General features: G+C 40.2%; 1 protein-coding gene across 1 annotated transcript in view; it reads left to right on the top strand.

Moving 5' to 3' along the window:
* Nucleotides 1-5254: 5254 nt before the first annotated feature.
* The window catches only part of LONRF2 (LON peptidase N-terminal domain and ring finger 2), a 33790-nt gene continuing 22107 nt past the window's right edge, over nucleotides 5255-16937 (top strand). The window contains exons 1-2 of the mRNA XM_068564349.1: nucleotides 5255-6058; nucleotides 16673-16791. Of these exons, the coding sequence (XP_068420450.1) occupies nucleotides 5383-6058; nucleotides 16673-16791 (795 nt within the window). The 5' untranslated portion in view covers nucleotides 5255-5382. The remainder of the gene's footprint in view (nucleotides 6059-16672; nucleotides 16792-16937) is intronic.

Genomic DNA, 16937 nt, shown 5'->3' with positions numbered 1-16937 from the left:
CACACGTTGTGCTTTTATTCACACACTGCAGGAGCCACAGGCAGCTCACTGGGTGACCTTGACCACAACCCCTCCCGTCTGTACGCTGTTCCCTGAGAGACCCACGGCTCGGAAAGCCCAGACATGTCAAATTGTACTTACTTCAGTCTGTGGACTTACCTCATCATTGGCTGGTAACAAACCGTTGGAGGACCAGCATTTTCCGCTCTGGCACTTTGGGCAGCAATGCTGGGACACCCTGCTCTACTGTTGCACAGTACAGCCAGGTCCAGGGAGGGTGAATGGACAGCAGTTTGTGGCCCTTGGTTTCCAGAAAATACCGCATGGAGGTAACTACCAGAAAAGCAGGGTGGTCTAGGATGCCCAGGGTTATGGCTGCATAGATTTGCAAAGGAGCCTCTGTGTTTCCCAGCGGACTACTGAGCATGCTCGGTGGGGGGAGGGAGCACACAGAGGGGTCCTCCTGACTCAGTGTTTCCAAGCATCCACGTCCTCTGGGGGTTTCGACTGTTACACACAGTAAAATTCTATTTACTCTTAGGAATGTATTATTTAGTCCATTCCCATAGGGGACTATTGGGTTTTTTTTTTTTTAAAGTGATGTTGAAGTACAAAAAATTAATAAGAAGCTTTAAAATTTGTTTCAAGAGGAGCTGCATCAGATCAGTAAGCTGTATTCTCACCAAAATTCTAATAAAGAAAATCAAGAGGTCTAGTATTTCAAAAATCAATGTTAAAAAAGACAAAATAGAGTGACCGTTATCTCTAATTGGCCTTTCATTTACTGGGGGAATGGGAAGAGGGAAACTAGCTACATCTGTAACACTGTTTTTCAGATTAAGGTTCTAATAAAAAGCTGTCTGAAATTGTCTTACCTAGTTGTTTAATAACAAAACATAATTTATAAGCAAAAATCTGTTGATTTTTTTTTAAGGTACAAAATTAAAGAATTCCAGATATTTTGACATAAATGCAGTTTTTGAGTATTTGTATGCCCAAACATGGATTTGGGCTTTGGTTGGGTAATTTTGGAAAAGATCTAAGGAAGTGGGAATTCACTCTAGATTGGATCCTATCAGAAAGCAGGTGCAATTCTATGATTGGATATCCCAGTAAACCTTATTTATAAGGAGGGCAAATCAGAAGATAAAGCTGTACTTGGTAAAGAAGTAGTAGTCTTTCATTTTACTGGGAGAGGGTTAGGCTTAGGCTTAGGCTTAGGATTAGCTGAGAGAGGAAGATGGTTGATATTTTGTGGGTTGCACAGTGACCTTGTTTTTGTTTCACTTTATTGTGGGCTCAAGATGACTTTGTCTGATGTTGGTATTCTATGAGATTGTTTATTCCAACAGGAGAACAACATTAACAACATTAACTAATTGTGAGCATCAGGCCAGCTTTGTAATAATACTTAGGTCTCCCCAAGAGTGTCAGACCAGTTCCTGGAGGTAAGGCACTCCTTTGTTCTTTCTTGTTTTTTCTCTTATGGGTCATGATTTCGTTGTTATATTTGAGACCTATGTAATGAAGTTTCTCTCCCATGCATTTTCCCCCTAGAAGTTCTGTGGTTTTACTTATAAGTCCTTTTTGAGTTAATTTTCAATATGATGCCAGATATCGATCAAAGATTTTCTCTTCCTCCTCCTCCTCCTCCTTCTTTTTCTTTTGTATATAGATATCCAATTATTCCAGCATTGTTTGCTGAAAGTAAATATTATCCTTTCTCTGAATAGCCTTTGTAGAAAATCAACTGCCCATAGATATGTGTGGGTCGATTTTTGGAATCTTTATCCTATTCCATTGACCTACTTGTTTGACACAAAACCCACACTGTCTTGAAGGCTGTAGCTTTATAATGAATCTTAAAGACTTTGTTCTTTTTTCAAAGTTGTTTTTGTATATTTTAGATCCTGTGTATTTTCACGTGAATTTTAAAATCAGCTTGTGAATTTCTACAAAAAGCCATTCTGGGATTTTGATTGACATGGAGTTGAATCCATAGATCAATTTGGGGAGAATTGGCATCTTAACATTGAGTCTTTCAATCCTTGAACACAGTATATCTCTTCATTTGTTTAGGTCTCCTTTGATTTCTCTCAGTGGCGTTTTGTAGTTTTTAGTGTACATGTTTTACACATTTTTATGATATTATAAATGGTATAGTTTCTAAAATTTCAATTTCCACTTTGGCTACTATACAGAAATGCAATTATTCGTTCCATGGGCTAATTAGAGATATGTTATTTAATTTCTAAATAACTGAGGATTTTCTAAATAGTTTTCTGTTATTGATTCCTATTGTCAATCCACTGTGGTCAGAGAACATTGTTTGTATGACTTGATTTCTTGAATCCTTTTAAATGTATTGAGACTTGTTTTGTGGCTCAAATATGTATTGTAATATTGATAACTGTTCTGCATGCACTTGAAAAGAATGCATATTCTGCTGTTATTGGGTGGAATGTTCTACAAGTGTCAAATAGCTCAAGCTGATTGGTAGTAGTATTCAAGTCTTCTGTATCCTTATTGACTTTCAGTATATGTGTTCTATTGATTGTTGGGAGAAGGGTATTAAAATCTCTAAGTGTAATTGTGAATTTACCTATTCCCCCTTACTGTTCTATCAGTTTTTGAGCTTACCTATTTCCTTTTACTGTTCTATCGTTATTTTTCCCCGTACATTTTGAAGCTCCATTATTAGGTACATGCTTGTTTAGGATTGTTATGTCCTCTTGACCAATTGACCCCTTTATCATTATGAAATGGCCATCTTTTCTCCTAGTAATATTCTTGGCTATGAAATCTCCTTGGTCAGATATCAGTGTAGTCACTATCACCTTATTTTGATAAGGGTTAAGATGAAACAACTTTTTGTATCCTTTTACCTTTAACTTATTTGTATCTTCTTATTTAACTTTTACCTTTTACTTATATGTATCTTATTTTTGTTTTGGAAGCAGCGTATATTTGGACCTTCCTTTTATATACAATTTGACAATTTTGCCTTTTAATTATAGTGGTTAGACCATTAATATTTAATTAACATTGATTGATATGGTTGAGTTTCAATCTACCATCTTGCTATTTGTTTTCTATTCATCTCCTCTGTTTTTATTCCCCCTTCTCCTCTTTTTCTTCATTCTTTTGGGTTAATAGACTTTATTTTTGTAGAATAATTTCATTTATCTCCTTTGTTGGACATTCAACTATAAATATTGTGTTATCTACGTGGCTGCTTTAGGGTTTGGAGTATGTATCTTTAGCTCACTACAATATTCCTTCAAGTGACTACACTATCTCACATGCAGTATTAGAACTTTGTAGCCCTCTGTTTTTCCTCTACTGGCCTTTGTGCTATTTCTGTCACGCACTTTATTTCTGCATGTTATAAATCTCACAATACATTGATATTTTTACTTCACACACTTCTTGCTCTCAGCAGGCATACCTCCGATCAGCGTCTCCTTTCTGTTCTCTTGCTAGAAATTTGTCTAAAAGAACAAATAAGATCCGAGATCATAAGGTTTCATAGTCCTTAGTGTAGAGTCTGTTGCAACAATTTTAAGTATTCAAAAGCTGCCCCCCACCCCCCCGGCAGCTTCCCGGTTGTTGGTGGTGAATTTGTTGGATAAGCAACCTTCAAATCCAAGTGAATTGTTACTACATAAAGAGAGTAGATGAAAACCCAAAGAGTGATGAAAAAGAGAGTTTGGACCCATTCAGTAATGAGGAACAGATCAAAACCTAGTTTGACTACAACGGTTGTCAGTCAAAATAGAAAGCTGAGGAGAAAAATCATTCTTGGAAAGGTGGGAGGTGGCGGATGGAGGGGGTGGCAGGGGGATTTGCTCTGCATGTTTATCATGGGACTAGGAGGCTGGCCAAAGTTGTCTCCGTTTCCGTTTTACGAACTCAACTAAAATTTTCTCACCTCACTTAATGAGGCATTTCCCTTCTTCCAAGCCAGATTTGATGGGAGTATTTTATATTTTCTTTAGCCAGTTTTAGATGTAGAAAAACTTCACAAATTTAGAATGAAGACATTTCGACTTGAAATAATGAACAGTACAGATTTTGGAATACTATAATGCATTTTATTGCATTCAAATACATAGCATGAAACAGATGGCGGAGCACTAGGGAGAGAAGAGCAGGTTATGTGTAGTTTTTAACTCCCTCCTTCCAGCAACTTCTCTCTGTAGTACTGCACGGTAGGAGACAGTTTTAGAAATTCTATCTCTACTTTCCTATCAAGGACACAATACAATTTTCCATGTCTCAGATCCTTTCCAGTACTTAGTCTGGTATTTCCTCACATGCTGTGTTAAGAGTTCTGTCTAAATTAGAGCTCTAAAATGTCTCTAACATCTAGAGTTCCGTTAAGAGAAGCTTACTGATAATGGGATCCGATCAGCGCCCACTTCAGGCTTCCTGGTCATTTAACACAATTTCCTAAGTCAAAGCTAGGGTTACAGTGATGTGCTGGATAACGTTCCCTCAGTTCTCTCTGTCTCTTTCTCTTTCTCCAGTTATATTAAAAAATAATTGACATACATCATTATATAGGTTTAAGGCATACAGCATGATGGTTTGATTTACATATATTGTTGAAATGTTTACAATAGGTTCAGCTACCTTCCGTCTTTTCATATAGATGCAAGAAAGAAAGGAAAAAAAGAAAAAACAAATTTTCTCCTTGGATGAGAACTCTTAGGATTTGCTCTCTTAACAACTTTCCCGTATGTGGTACAGCAGTGTTAGCTATAGTCATCATGCTGCACCTTACATCCCTGGTACTTATTTATCGGTTCTCTTTTTAACCACAACCGCAGGTGAGCTTGGCCAGGCCTTGGAGCCAGGCTGGCACTCGGTGCGGGGAGAAGGGGGCACGGCGGGCCGAAGACACCTGCTCCAGGCGCGGGGGCGGCAGCGGACGGCCGAGGAGCTGCGCGGGGCGGGCAGAGAACGCGCGGGACGAGGGCGCGTGGAGACGAGCGCGCACGCAGACGCGCGCGCGGGGTCGCCCGGGGCGAGGAGGGAGAGGGTTTGCGGAGACGCCGAACAGGCAGAGGTCACCGCCTTCTCGCCTGCGGCCCGGCTGCCTAAGCCAGGGGAGCGAGGAGGGCGTTCCCCGCGGGCCGGGGCTCGGCCGCGCCCACCGTGCCCGCCCCGCCCCCGGCCGCCCACGCCGCGTGGGAGACGCGGCCCCACCCCGCGCCCGCCCCCGGCGGTGGTCGCGCAGCCCGCCGCGCACCGTCCACCCACAGACGCGCGTGGCTCTCGGCGAAGACGGCGCCGGTGCTGCAGCCGCTGGGCCCGGGCAGCGAGCATCCTCCCTTCTCCGTTCTTCCCTCCGGCCCTAGTCGCCGCAGCCCCGCGGTGATGAGCCCCGAGCCGGTCCCGCCGCCGCCCCCCTGTCTCGGCTGCGACTGCGGGGAGCCGCTCGCCCAGCGGGTGGAGAAGGGCGACGAGGCCTTCCGCGCGGGCGAGTACGAGACGGCGGCCGAGCTCTTCCGCTCCGCGCTGGCCGGCCTGGCGCGGCCCGACCGCGGCCTGTGCCTGCGGCTGGGGGACGCGCTGGCCCGCGCCGGCCGCCTCCCCGAGGCCCTGGGCGCGTTTCGCGGCGCCGCGCGGCTCGGGGCGCTGCGGCCCGACGAGCTGGGGGAGCTGGCGAGCGGCCTGGCGTGCGTCCCGGGCCCGCGCGAGCGGCGGCCGCCGGTGGGGAAGCCGGGCCGCGCCCCCGGGGAGGCGCCGAGCGGGGGGCCGTCGGCCTTGGTGCCCGCGGCGCCTCGGGACCTGCTGGACTGCCCGCGCTGCCAGCGGCTGCTGCACAAGCCGGTGACGCTGCCGTGCGGGCTCACGGTGTGCAGGCGCTGCGCTGAGCCGGGGCCGGGCCGGCCGCCGGCGCGCCGCGTCAACGTGGTGCTGAGCGGCCTGCTGGAGAAGTGCTTCCCGGCCGAGTGCCGGGCGCGCAGGCTGGCGGGCCAGGTGCGGAGCCTGCAGCGCCAGCAGCAGCCGGAGGCCGCGCTGCTCAGGTGCCACCAGGCCCTGGACCTCGGTAAGCGGGCGCGGGGGCTGGGCCGCCTACACGCTCGCCTGTTGAGGGGCAGGGCCGGGACGGGAGAGCTGGGTTCGGCCGGCGGGGCTCTTTTGCCGTCTGGAGGCGGTGAGGCGAAGAGTAGGGGCCAGTTGCACCTGCGGGCTGTCTTTTCCAGGACCTCCGTGGCCTTCCTGAGCCGCCCTGTGAGGCCAGGACTGCTTTTCACTCTATCTCAGCCGTATAGGAGTGGGAGGGTGGCCAAAGGTTTTCATTCGTCTTGTAGGGAAATGCAAATAGCTAACACCCTCGTGTGTTACAAGAAGGTAACACTCCCGGGCTATCACAAGAAGATAGCCTTGTGATGGGGCAGGGTTTGCTTCGGGGATTCTGCTGGTGCATCCAGGAAGGATGCTCTTACACTCCACTGTTTGGCCCTGACCTCCCTTCTCTCTCAAAGGCCATTAGATGTTGTAATGGTGTGATTAGCTTTTTAGATGGTTGTATACTAACTAGTAGTCTGGTTTATTTTATGTTATCTTTTAAACTAGAGTCTGTGACCAGCACCAAGCCGCTTCCCGCCCAACCACCACCTGTTAAGAATATATAATTTAAAGGAAGCCCAAACTTCGGTCCTGGTCATTGCGTTTGACTCTGAATGAGTATGCTCGATTGACAGTTGTTTGGGGTGGAGAATGTGTGGATGGAGGGTGATTTGTTTTCTGAATTCGCTGGTTTTGAAACAGGGTTGTGTGTGCATGACTTAAACCTCTAGTCAAGAAGACTTGGTTTAATGTTTTGTTACTAAGAGTCTTCTTGTGTGCTCTGGTCATTATGCATTTTATTGTAAACTAGGGTTAAGGTTTTCTCTTTTAGAAGGCACACCTGTATCCAAATTGGGAGAGTCTCTGCTGGAATAGAGCAGTTAAATTGTTGGTACCATATTTGAAACAACATATCTGTACTTTAACAGGCTGTGTATTTTTTAGTTTTCAATTATTTATGTATCAGTATATATGGTGTAGAGCCACACTATTCAGTAGAAATATTATGTAAGCCACATATGTAACTTTACTTTTTCTGTTAACCCATTTAAAAAAGGTGAAAAGTAGCAGGTGAAATTCATCTTAAAAATATTTTTAACTCTATACCTTTAAAATGTGATTTCAACATATATTTAATGTAAAAAAATCCAGATTTTACTTTCTCAGTAAATCTTCGAAATTCATTGTGTATTTTACATTTGCTGCCCACCCCGATTTGGATACTAAATTTTCATGAGAAGTACTTCCTCTATGTTTGGATGTCATAAAATTTAGAGTTGAAAAAGTGGATTCTCATGTTGGTGTCGTTCCAAAGTAACTTAAAAGTTATCCTCTAACTGAAGAGTATCCATTTTTAAAAATTCTATTAATTAAAATAAAAAATAACTCAGTTCCTTTGTTGCCCTAGACCTCTCTCTTGTTTTCACTAGCCGCATGTGTCCAATGGCTACTGTTGTAGACAGCACAAGTACAGAACCTTAAAAAACAATTGCTGGAAATGTAACAGATCACAATACCAACTCTTGGAGAAGATTTAGAAAATGAGGACTCTTGTGTGCTGCTGATGGGTCTGCATAGTTATACCCCTGGTACGTTGTTTGGCAGTATCTGAAAATGTTAATTATGACCTTTGGCCAAGCAGCTTCAATGAGGTACAAGCGTATGTGCACTGAAAAAATGTTTACAAGGGTGTACAAGAGTGTATATACATCATTAGAGATAGCCCTAAAGTAGAACTCAAAAGTCCAAAAAGAACAGAATGAATAAGTAAATATATTATGATGTCTTTATGGAATACTACATAGAAAGAAAATAAGCCAACTTCAGTTACGTACCACAGTGTGGTTGAATCACATACATAATGTTAAGTGAAAGCCGGACTCAAAAGCATTTTTAATACATGATTATATTTATCTGTAAGTCCAAACAGGCAAAATTACTGTGGCATGTTAGAAGCAAGTAAGGGCAGTGATTACCTTGGGGAAGAAAAAGGGGAATGTTATTGTGAGTAAGTGTGGGAGGGACCTGAGTGGTAGTGGTAATGTTCTGTTCCTTGACCTAGAAGATGGATGCACAGGTGTGTTCACTTTGTGACAATTCATTGTATTTTCCATTTATATGTTAGACCTCAATTTAAAAGTTTTAAGAACATGGATTATTGCAGTCAATTCATCATGAGAACTTCATTCAGTATATTCAGTATCCATTTTCCACTCAAAGATTGGAAAAGAAAGCCAAGTTTCCCTAGTTTAAAAATTTATAGAAAACATTTAACTTAGTAATAAATTAGCTCCCCAAAGAGGTTTTGTTATAGTAAAAAGGTTACAAATATTTGGATTTGGGAATGCCTGTGTTTAGACCCAGGGTGACACTTAGTTCTTTTGTGACCCTAGCCAAGGGTGGTAATCATTAATGCTGTTCCCCAAATATTTGTATCTTTATACCCTCTCCAAACAAGTACGATTGCATTCCTTGCCTGCTTGTGGTTGGGTAGAGCCATGTGACTAATTTTGGCCAATAAGTTGCGAGTGGAATTCAAAATAACTATGTTAAAACAGAAATAAACATGTGAAAAGATAACTCAATAGATAACTGTCTATTAAAAAGAACCAAATGGGTATTCTAGACCTGGAAAATACGGTATCTGAAGTTGAGAATTAGACGGATTCGAAAACAGGCTGGACACATCAGAAATCAGGATGGGAACACTCAGGAGCAAGTCGATAGACAATATCCAAGCTGAATCACAGAGGAAAAAAACAGAGCATAAGAGAAATGTGGGACACAGAGAAAAGTTCTAAAATTTGTGGAATACGAGCCCCCGAAGAGGAGAGAGGGAGAAGGGGCAAGTGAAATATTTGAAGGAAAAATGGCTGAGAATTTTCTAGATCTGATGGGAAACTTTAAGTCACTGAACCAAGAGGCTCAGTAAGCCCAACAGGATAAACACAAGCATTCACACAACAAACAAAACGTATCTAAGTATATTACAGTCCAGTTACTGAAAATCAAACATAAAGAGAAATTTAAAAGCACTTAGAGAAGGCAGGATATATTTCCTTCACAGGAGCCAGAATAAGACTGATAGCTGACTTTTCAACAAAATTATTAAAACTAGAAGATAGGGGCTTCCCTGGTGGCGCAGTGGTTGAGAGTCCGCCTGCCAACGCAGGGGACACGGGTTCGAGCCCTGGTCCGGGAAGATCCCACAGGCCGCGGAGCAGCTGGGCCCGTGAGCCACAACTACTGAGCCTGCGCGTCTGGAGCCTGCGCTCCGCAACAAGAGAGGCCGCGATAGTGGGAGGCCTGCGCACCGCGATGCAGAGTGGTCCCCGCTCGCCGCAACTAGAGAAAGCCCTCGCACAGAAACGAAGACCCAACACAGCCATCAATCAATAAATAAATAAACCCAAAAGTTAAAAAAAAAAACAAACAAAAAAAGACTCTGTAGAGGTTGTTGATGGAGAGCAATTAAAAAAAAAAACAAAAAAACTAGAAGATAATGGAGTAACATCTTGAAAGTGATGAAAGGGGGGGAAAAAAAAACCCTACCTGGCATTCTTTACCCAGATGAAAAATATCTGTCAGAAATGAAGCCAAAATTAAGATGCTTTAATCCGGGTAAATAATAGGAAAGATTTTTACTGCCATCACAGTTGCATGAAGTACTGAGGGGAATTCTTCAGGTTAAAGGAAAATGATGCGGCTGGTAGCATGGAACTAAAGGAAGGAATGAAGATCACTATACAGAGTAAATACATGAGTAAATATAAGAGGATATAGATTATTTCAAACTCTTTCCCTCTCCTCGGGACTTCCTGTTCTCTGACACATAACAATATTGAAATTAGGCCAATTAAGAACCCTAAAATGGCCTCTACGTGTTCAAGTGAAAGGACGAGTCATGCATCTCACTTTAAATCAGAAGCTAGAAATATTTAAGCTTAATGAGGAAAGCATGTTGAAAGCTGAGACAGGCCAAAAGCTTGGCCTCTTGTGCCAAACACCTAGCTAAGCTGTGAATGCAAAGGAAAAGTTCTTGAAGGATATTAAAAGAGCTACTTCAGTGAACACATGAATGATAAAAAAGCGAAACAGCCTTATTGCTGATAGGCAGAGCATTATAGTGGTCTGGATAGAACAAACCAGCCACGACGTTGCCTAAAGCCAAAGCCTAATCCAGAGCAAGGCCCTAACTCCTTTTAATTCTATGAAGACTGAGAGAGATGAGGAAGCTGCAGAAGAAAACTCTGAAGCTAGCAGAGTTTGGTTCATGAGGTTTAAGGAAAGAAGCTGTCTCCATAACATAAAAGTGCAAGGTGAAGTGTTGATGTAGAAGCTGCAGCAAGTTATCCAGAAGGTCTAGCCAAGATCATTAGTGAAGGTGGCTACACTAAACAACAGATTTTCAATGTAGGCGAAGTACCCTTCTATTAGAAGGAGATGCCATTTAGGACTTTCATAGCTAGAGAGGAGAAGTCAATGCCTATCTTCAAAGCTTTAAAGGACTGGCTGCCTCTCTTGTTAAGGGCTAATGCAGCTGGTGATTTTAAGTTGAATCCAGTGCTCCTTTACCATTCTGAAAATCCTAGGGCCCTTAAGAATTATGCTACATTTACTCTGCCTGTGGTCTATAAGTGAAACAACAAACTCTGGATGACAGCACATCTGTTTACAACATGGTTTACTGAATATTTTAAGCCCACTGTGGGTACCTACTGCTCAGAAAAAAGATTCCTTTCAGAATATTACTGCTCATTGACAATGCACCTGGTCACCCAAGAGCTCTGATGGAGATGTACAAAGAGATTAATGTTGTTTTCATGCCAGCTAACACAATACCCATTCTGCAGCCCAAGGATCAAGGAGTAATTTCAACTTTCAAGTCTTACTATTTAAGAAATACATTTCGTGAAGCTATAGCTGCCAGATAAAGTGACTCCTCTGATGGATCTGGGCAAAGGAAATTGAAAATCTTCTGGAAAGGACTCACGATTCTAGGTGCTGTTAAGAACATTCGCAATTCATGAGAAGAGGTACAAATGTCAACATTCACAGGAGTTTGGAAGAAGTTGACTCCAACCCTCATGGATGACTTTGAGGGGTTCAAGACTTCATGGAGGAAGTAACTGCAGGTGTGGAGACAGCAAGAGAACTAGAATTAGAAGTGGAACCAGAAGATGTGACTGAATTGCTGCCATCTCAGGATAAAACTAGTAGATGAGTTGCTTTTGCTTTTTAAGGATGAGCAAAGAAGGTGATTTCTTGATATGGAATCTACTCCTGGTGAAGATGCTGTGAAGATTGTTGATAACAAAGGACTTAGACTATTATGTAAACTTAATTTATGAAGCAGCAGCAGGGTTTGAGAAGATTGATGCCAATTTTGAAAGACATTCTGCTGTGGGTAAAATGCTGTCAAACAGCACTGCATGCTACCAAGAAATTGTTTATGAAAGGAGGAGTCAATCATTGTGGCATACTTCACTGTTGTTTTATTTTAAGAAATTGCCACGGACACCCCAGCTTTCAGCAGCCACCACCCTCATCAGCCAGCAGCCATCAACATCAAGGCAAGACCCTCCACCAGCAAAAAGATGATGACTTGCTTAAGGCTCAGATGATGGTTAGCATTTTTTTAACAGTAAAGTATTTTTAAATTAAGGTATACACATTGTTTTTTTTAGATATACTGCTCTTGCACACTTGATAGACTATAATATAGTGTAAACAAAACTCTTATGTGCTCTGGAAACCAAAAAAATGTGTGACTTGCTTTATTGTGATGGTCAGGAACTGAACCCACAACCTCACTGATGTATGCCTGTATGAAAAACTATGGGATGTCATTGCAACAATGCTTAGAGGGAAATTTATTGCTTTAAATGTCTCTACTACAAAAGGAAAGTTGAAAATCAGTGATCTCCAGGCTTCTATTTCAAGATACTAGAGGAAGAAAAGCAAATCGAATCCCAAGGAAGTTAGAAAGGAGGAAATAAAGGTGAGAGCAAACGTCAGTTGTAAGAAAGGAAAAATACAGTCCAATACTTCTTATGAGCATTGGTACGAAAATCCTAAACAAAATATTAGCAAATTGAATCTAGTGATAGACTTAACAATACATCATGATCAAGCAGAATGTTACTTTGTTTATTCATTGTAAATCAACCACATGTACAGAATAAAGGAGAAAAGTCATATGATCTGTGTTAAAATCAGGAAACTAGGAATAAAAGGCAACATTGTTAATATGTTAAAGAATGTCTATAGAAACCATCCTAATTAAATATTGAATGTTTCCCCATTCGCTAGGTGACAGGGTTCACTGTCATCACTGCCACTCAACATTGTACTGAGGATTCTAGTGCGTGTAATGAGGAGAAAATAAAAGAGCATCAAAACTGGAAAAATAAAACAGTTATTATTTGTAGATCGTGTGTGGGAGTACATAAAGACTCCAGAATAATATTTGGACTATTATAAATTATAAGTGAATTATCAAGAGTGTTGAATATTGGGTCAGTATAGAAAGACCAATGATAATTATAAATACTTAGTAAAAAACAAATAGAAAACAGAATTTGAAAACAACCCATTTATTGAACAAAAAATTTCTTGGAATAAATCCTGAAATATCTGAAGGATGTTCACAACCTCTACAACTGAAAATACAAAACATTTCTGGGAGAAATTAAAGTGGACTTAAATAAATGGAAAGATTTTATTTGCATGACTTGCAAGTCTCGGTATCAGTAAGATGTCTGTTCTCTACAGATTGAACTGTAGACTCAATGCAATTTCAATGTCTCAGCCAATGGTTTTGGTGGAAATTAATGAATGACCAAGGCAGTATTGAAGAAAAATAACAGAGCTGGAGAGTTTATGCTATAAAGTATCAAGACTTACCATAATGTTGCAGTGATTAAGAGTTGTATTGGCCCAAGGATAGACACACAGAAACTGACACTTGATTTACTACAAAGATGCCAGTGGAATTCACTGGGGAGAAAAGTATTTTAAATAGTCTGAGTCAGTTGCTTATTCATATGGAAAAAAAATGAACCTGGACACTTATCTCACCTCATACATTGAAATTACAATTAGATTTCTAAAAGAAATCATAGGAGAATATGAACTTGGGACAGGCAATTATTTCTTAAATAAGACACTAAAAGGATGATAAAAGAAAATATAAATTTGATTTGATTAAAATGAAGAACTTTTTGTTCCTTAGAGACCCCCTAAAAGAGTGAAAAGGTGGTGTGTATATGTAATATGTATCTTACTGAGAATGCAAATCCAGAATATTGAAGGAATGCCTATGGTTCAAAAACAAAGTCTGTCCAAATAATAGGCAAAGACTTCAACAGATGCTTTATAAAAGTAGCTCTCAAAAGGGCAATAAACATATGAAAGGGTGCCCAACATAATTAGTGATCAAATGCAAATCGAAAGTAAAATAAGATCTTTCTGTATACCCGCCAGAATGGTTAAAATGAAAGTTTAACCATTTACATGGTTAAACATTTACATAGTTTGGGCAAGTATTTGAAGGAATTGGAACTCTTATGTTGCTGATGGAAATGTCACTTGGTAGAAGTTAAATATGTTTGGGAGTACCTACTAAAGCTAAGCATATATACAACCTCTGACACAGTGTTTCCACTTCTGAGTATATACCGAATAGAAATGAATGTCATGTCCACCAGAAGACACATGCAAGAATGTGTCAGCTTTATTTATTTATTTATTGCTTCTCTTCTTCCATTTATTTTTGAGCAATTCCTCAATAAATTCTCAGTTTTATTAAGCTTAAGGCTTGATGCTTAGAAAATGTGTTGAGATCTATTTAAAATGTTTTAATAGGTTAAATTATGAAGTGCTGGCTTCATAAATGGGTTGTCAAATGCTAGAAGCCAGCAAAGAAAATAGTTTGATTCATTCAGTGTCTGGATGGGAAGTGAATTTTATTGCCTTTGGACTTCTGTAAAAGCAGCCTTTAGAATCTGAGGAGCGGAGGCTTAAATGCATTAGAAAAAGATTAAAAATAAATGTAATGAAATGTGTTTTTCACTCAGGAAACTCAACATCAATTGAGCTAACACAAAGTATAAGCAACAAAATAGTGAAAAAACAGAAAAATTAGTGAAACAGGAAAAATTGAGCTGGGTAACAAGTCAGAAGCTGGTTTATTATAAAACTGGTAAAACAGACACGTTTGGCAAGTGTGATGAAGACAAATGCAAAGCACAAGTAGCATCAAGAATGAAGAAAAGTATAACTGCAGATATAAATACAACAGATTTTAAAATCAATACGAAAAGAACAATTTTAAGGAAACTATAAATTATCAGAATTGATCCAGGAAGAAATAAAAGACTGATATGGACCAAAAACCATAAAAGAAATTGAACTCAGGGATTTTCTTCTGAACAAAGGCACTACTGTCAAGCAAGTTCTAACAAACTTTCAAGGAAGTTTAACTCCCATCTTATTTTATCTATAGCTCATAAAAAAAATTTGGAAAGATTTCCATCTCATTTTGTAGGGTTAGTATAATCTTGATACTGTAATCAGGTAACGCTTGCACAGGAACAAAATGTATAGGCTGGCCTTACATATGTACATAGATGCCCAAACCTTAATTAAATTTCTTAGTAATATTTTGAATCCAGCAGTGTAATAAGAGTTAAGGTCAGGAAGGAAGGCTTATCCAAGGAATGTAAGGATAATTCAACATTAGACAGATCTTTCAATGTGGTTCACTGTATTAACAGGGAGGAGATATACTTACATGTAATAGATGCTTAAAGAGCATTCTATGAAATTTAATACCCGCTTGTTTTAATGCCTTCGTAGGTATGTTTCCCAAGCTCAAACTGTACTTCCAGCAGTGGTTTTGTTTTGTTTGTCTTAGATTTCCAAAAGTCTCCAAGGAAGATTTCTGTATTTTAAAATGCATTCAACCATGCAATTGAGGCGCTTTCATCTAATATTCAGTTGAAAATGATTAATCTGCAGTTATATTTAGTGTATATTGACATACTAAAGGGGCAAATATCATGAGAAGAATCTAAAAGAATTCTATAAACACTTTCCAGGCAATGAAATGCTCAATTTAAAATTATATGCGTGTGGATTGACATCAGTATTCCATAGTACCTGTGTGCCTTTTCAAAGGTGAATATGTAAAATCTCATTACAGATCAGTAAAGGTGAACATTTTCAATCAATTTTGATGACAGGGAACACTGACTTTGAACCTGAATTGAGGAAAATGTTGTCTTCTCTAAGAGAATTCCTTTTTTCTAATTAGTAGACCTATACTACAAAAAAAGAACTAAATTATTATATTTTGAAGTTTGTCAATAAAAAAGGTGTAAAAATTTGTTTTCTCTCTTGTTATATAAATACCTGCATAATATCCTCAAGTTGACCTCTTTCCCTGCAAAGCCTAAAATATTTAATGTCTGGCCTTTTACAGAAAAAGTTGTTCATCTCTGCTCTAGCCAGTCAGTGTCTTTTTTAAAAATTCAGCTTTTTTTGTTTGGCTCCTCCATTCCTGCTGTTACTTTTCCCTTCTCCAACTTTTTTCCTTGTCATACCTTCTCTATGTTATACATTTGTAGCAATAACATAATACCTGTTCCCCATGCCTTGCCTGCACCTTTGACCAGTTAACTCTGTAATAAACAAAGAGGAGATGTGGTAGCCTTCGGAAAGTACTAAGTGGTTACTTTGAGAAAAAGGTCAAGATCAAGGATTTGGAGCAGGCCAAAAATGCGTCTTAAGTGGAGAGATGAGAACACATTTTAGGCGCCCAGAATTTTATCGGTGAACTAAAATGCACACTTCAGCCCTATTTCAAAGACCCTACAGTGAGTATGGGTAGAGTGAACTCTGTCCAGCGGCCTAAAAACATGGCCATGACCGTTCTGCTTTCTTGAGCTCTGGCTTTGTCACGTTTCCATGGTACCCTGCCTAGTCAACAACTTCATACACTGTCATCAGTTCATAGCGAGAGCACTGTTAGCTTCTGTGTAAGCTGTACTTAGGTCCTTAGTAGCATATGAGTACTGTAATTCTCAAGATCTCTTCCGTTTGAAGAATCTAGGGGAAAGGAAGATTTTTTTCCCTTTTTTTCCCACTTACCTGAACATATTATGGGTACGAATCTGCAGCCGCTCAGTTGCATAGAAAAACGAATTATGTTTTACTTTTCTGTTTTTAAGCGTGAATTTCCTTGTGTACTTTCAAGAAAATTATTCTAAATCTTTTCTTTTTAAATACCTAGTTATAACATTAAGATGATTCAGCATCTACTCAATGGAGATTATGTTGTAGCTAGTGTGTGTGTAGCAGTCTGTTTTTTCCTGGTGCGTTTTGAAATCTTACTCATTCTCTTTCTGATTTCCTGAGAAAAGCTATGCAAAATATACTTATCAAACTACTAAACTCTACATATGATTAGAGGAGGTGTTATTTATTTTACCTTTATGTTTGTTTTCTAATTTAATATTTTTAATGACTTAAAGATCATTTTTAAAAAATGCAGTCCGTTTTATTTATTTCCATTCCTCATGCCTTTCAGCTCCTGGTGATAATTCGTTATTGCTGCTGCGAGCAGAGTTGTATTTATCCATGAAGAACTATGAACAGGCTCTGCAGGATGCCAGTGCAGTTTGTCAGAATGAACCTCTCCTACCTAAGGTATTTGTATAGGTTGGCTTTGGAGATAATAAATGTAAATCTATGGGATTTTTAAAAATTCTATTGAAGTATAGTCGATTTACAGTGTTGTGGTAATTTCTGCCATCCAGCAAAGTGATTCAGTTATACGTATATACGTTCTTTTT

The sequence above is a fragment of the Eschrichtius robustus genome, chromosome 15 (genome assembly GCF_028021215.1).
Source record: "Eschrichtius robustus isolate mEscRob2 chromosome 15, mEscRob2.pri, whole genome shotgun sequence".
Lineage (NCBI taxonomy): Eukaryota > Metazoa > Chordata > Mammalia > Artiodactyla > Eschrichtiidae > Eschrichtius > Eschrichtius robustus.
This window is presented reverse-complemented; position numbering and strand designations above follow the sequence as displayed.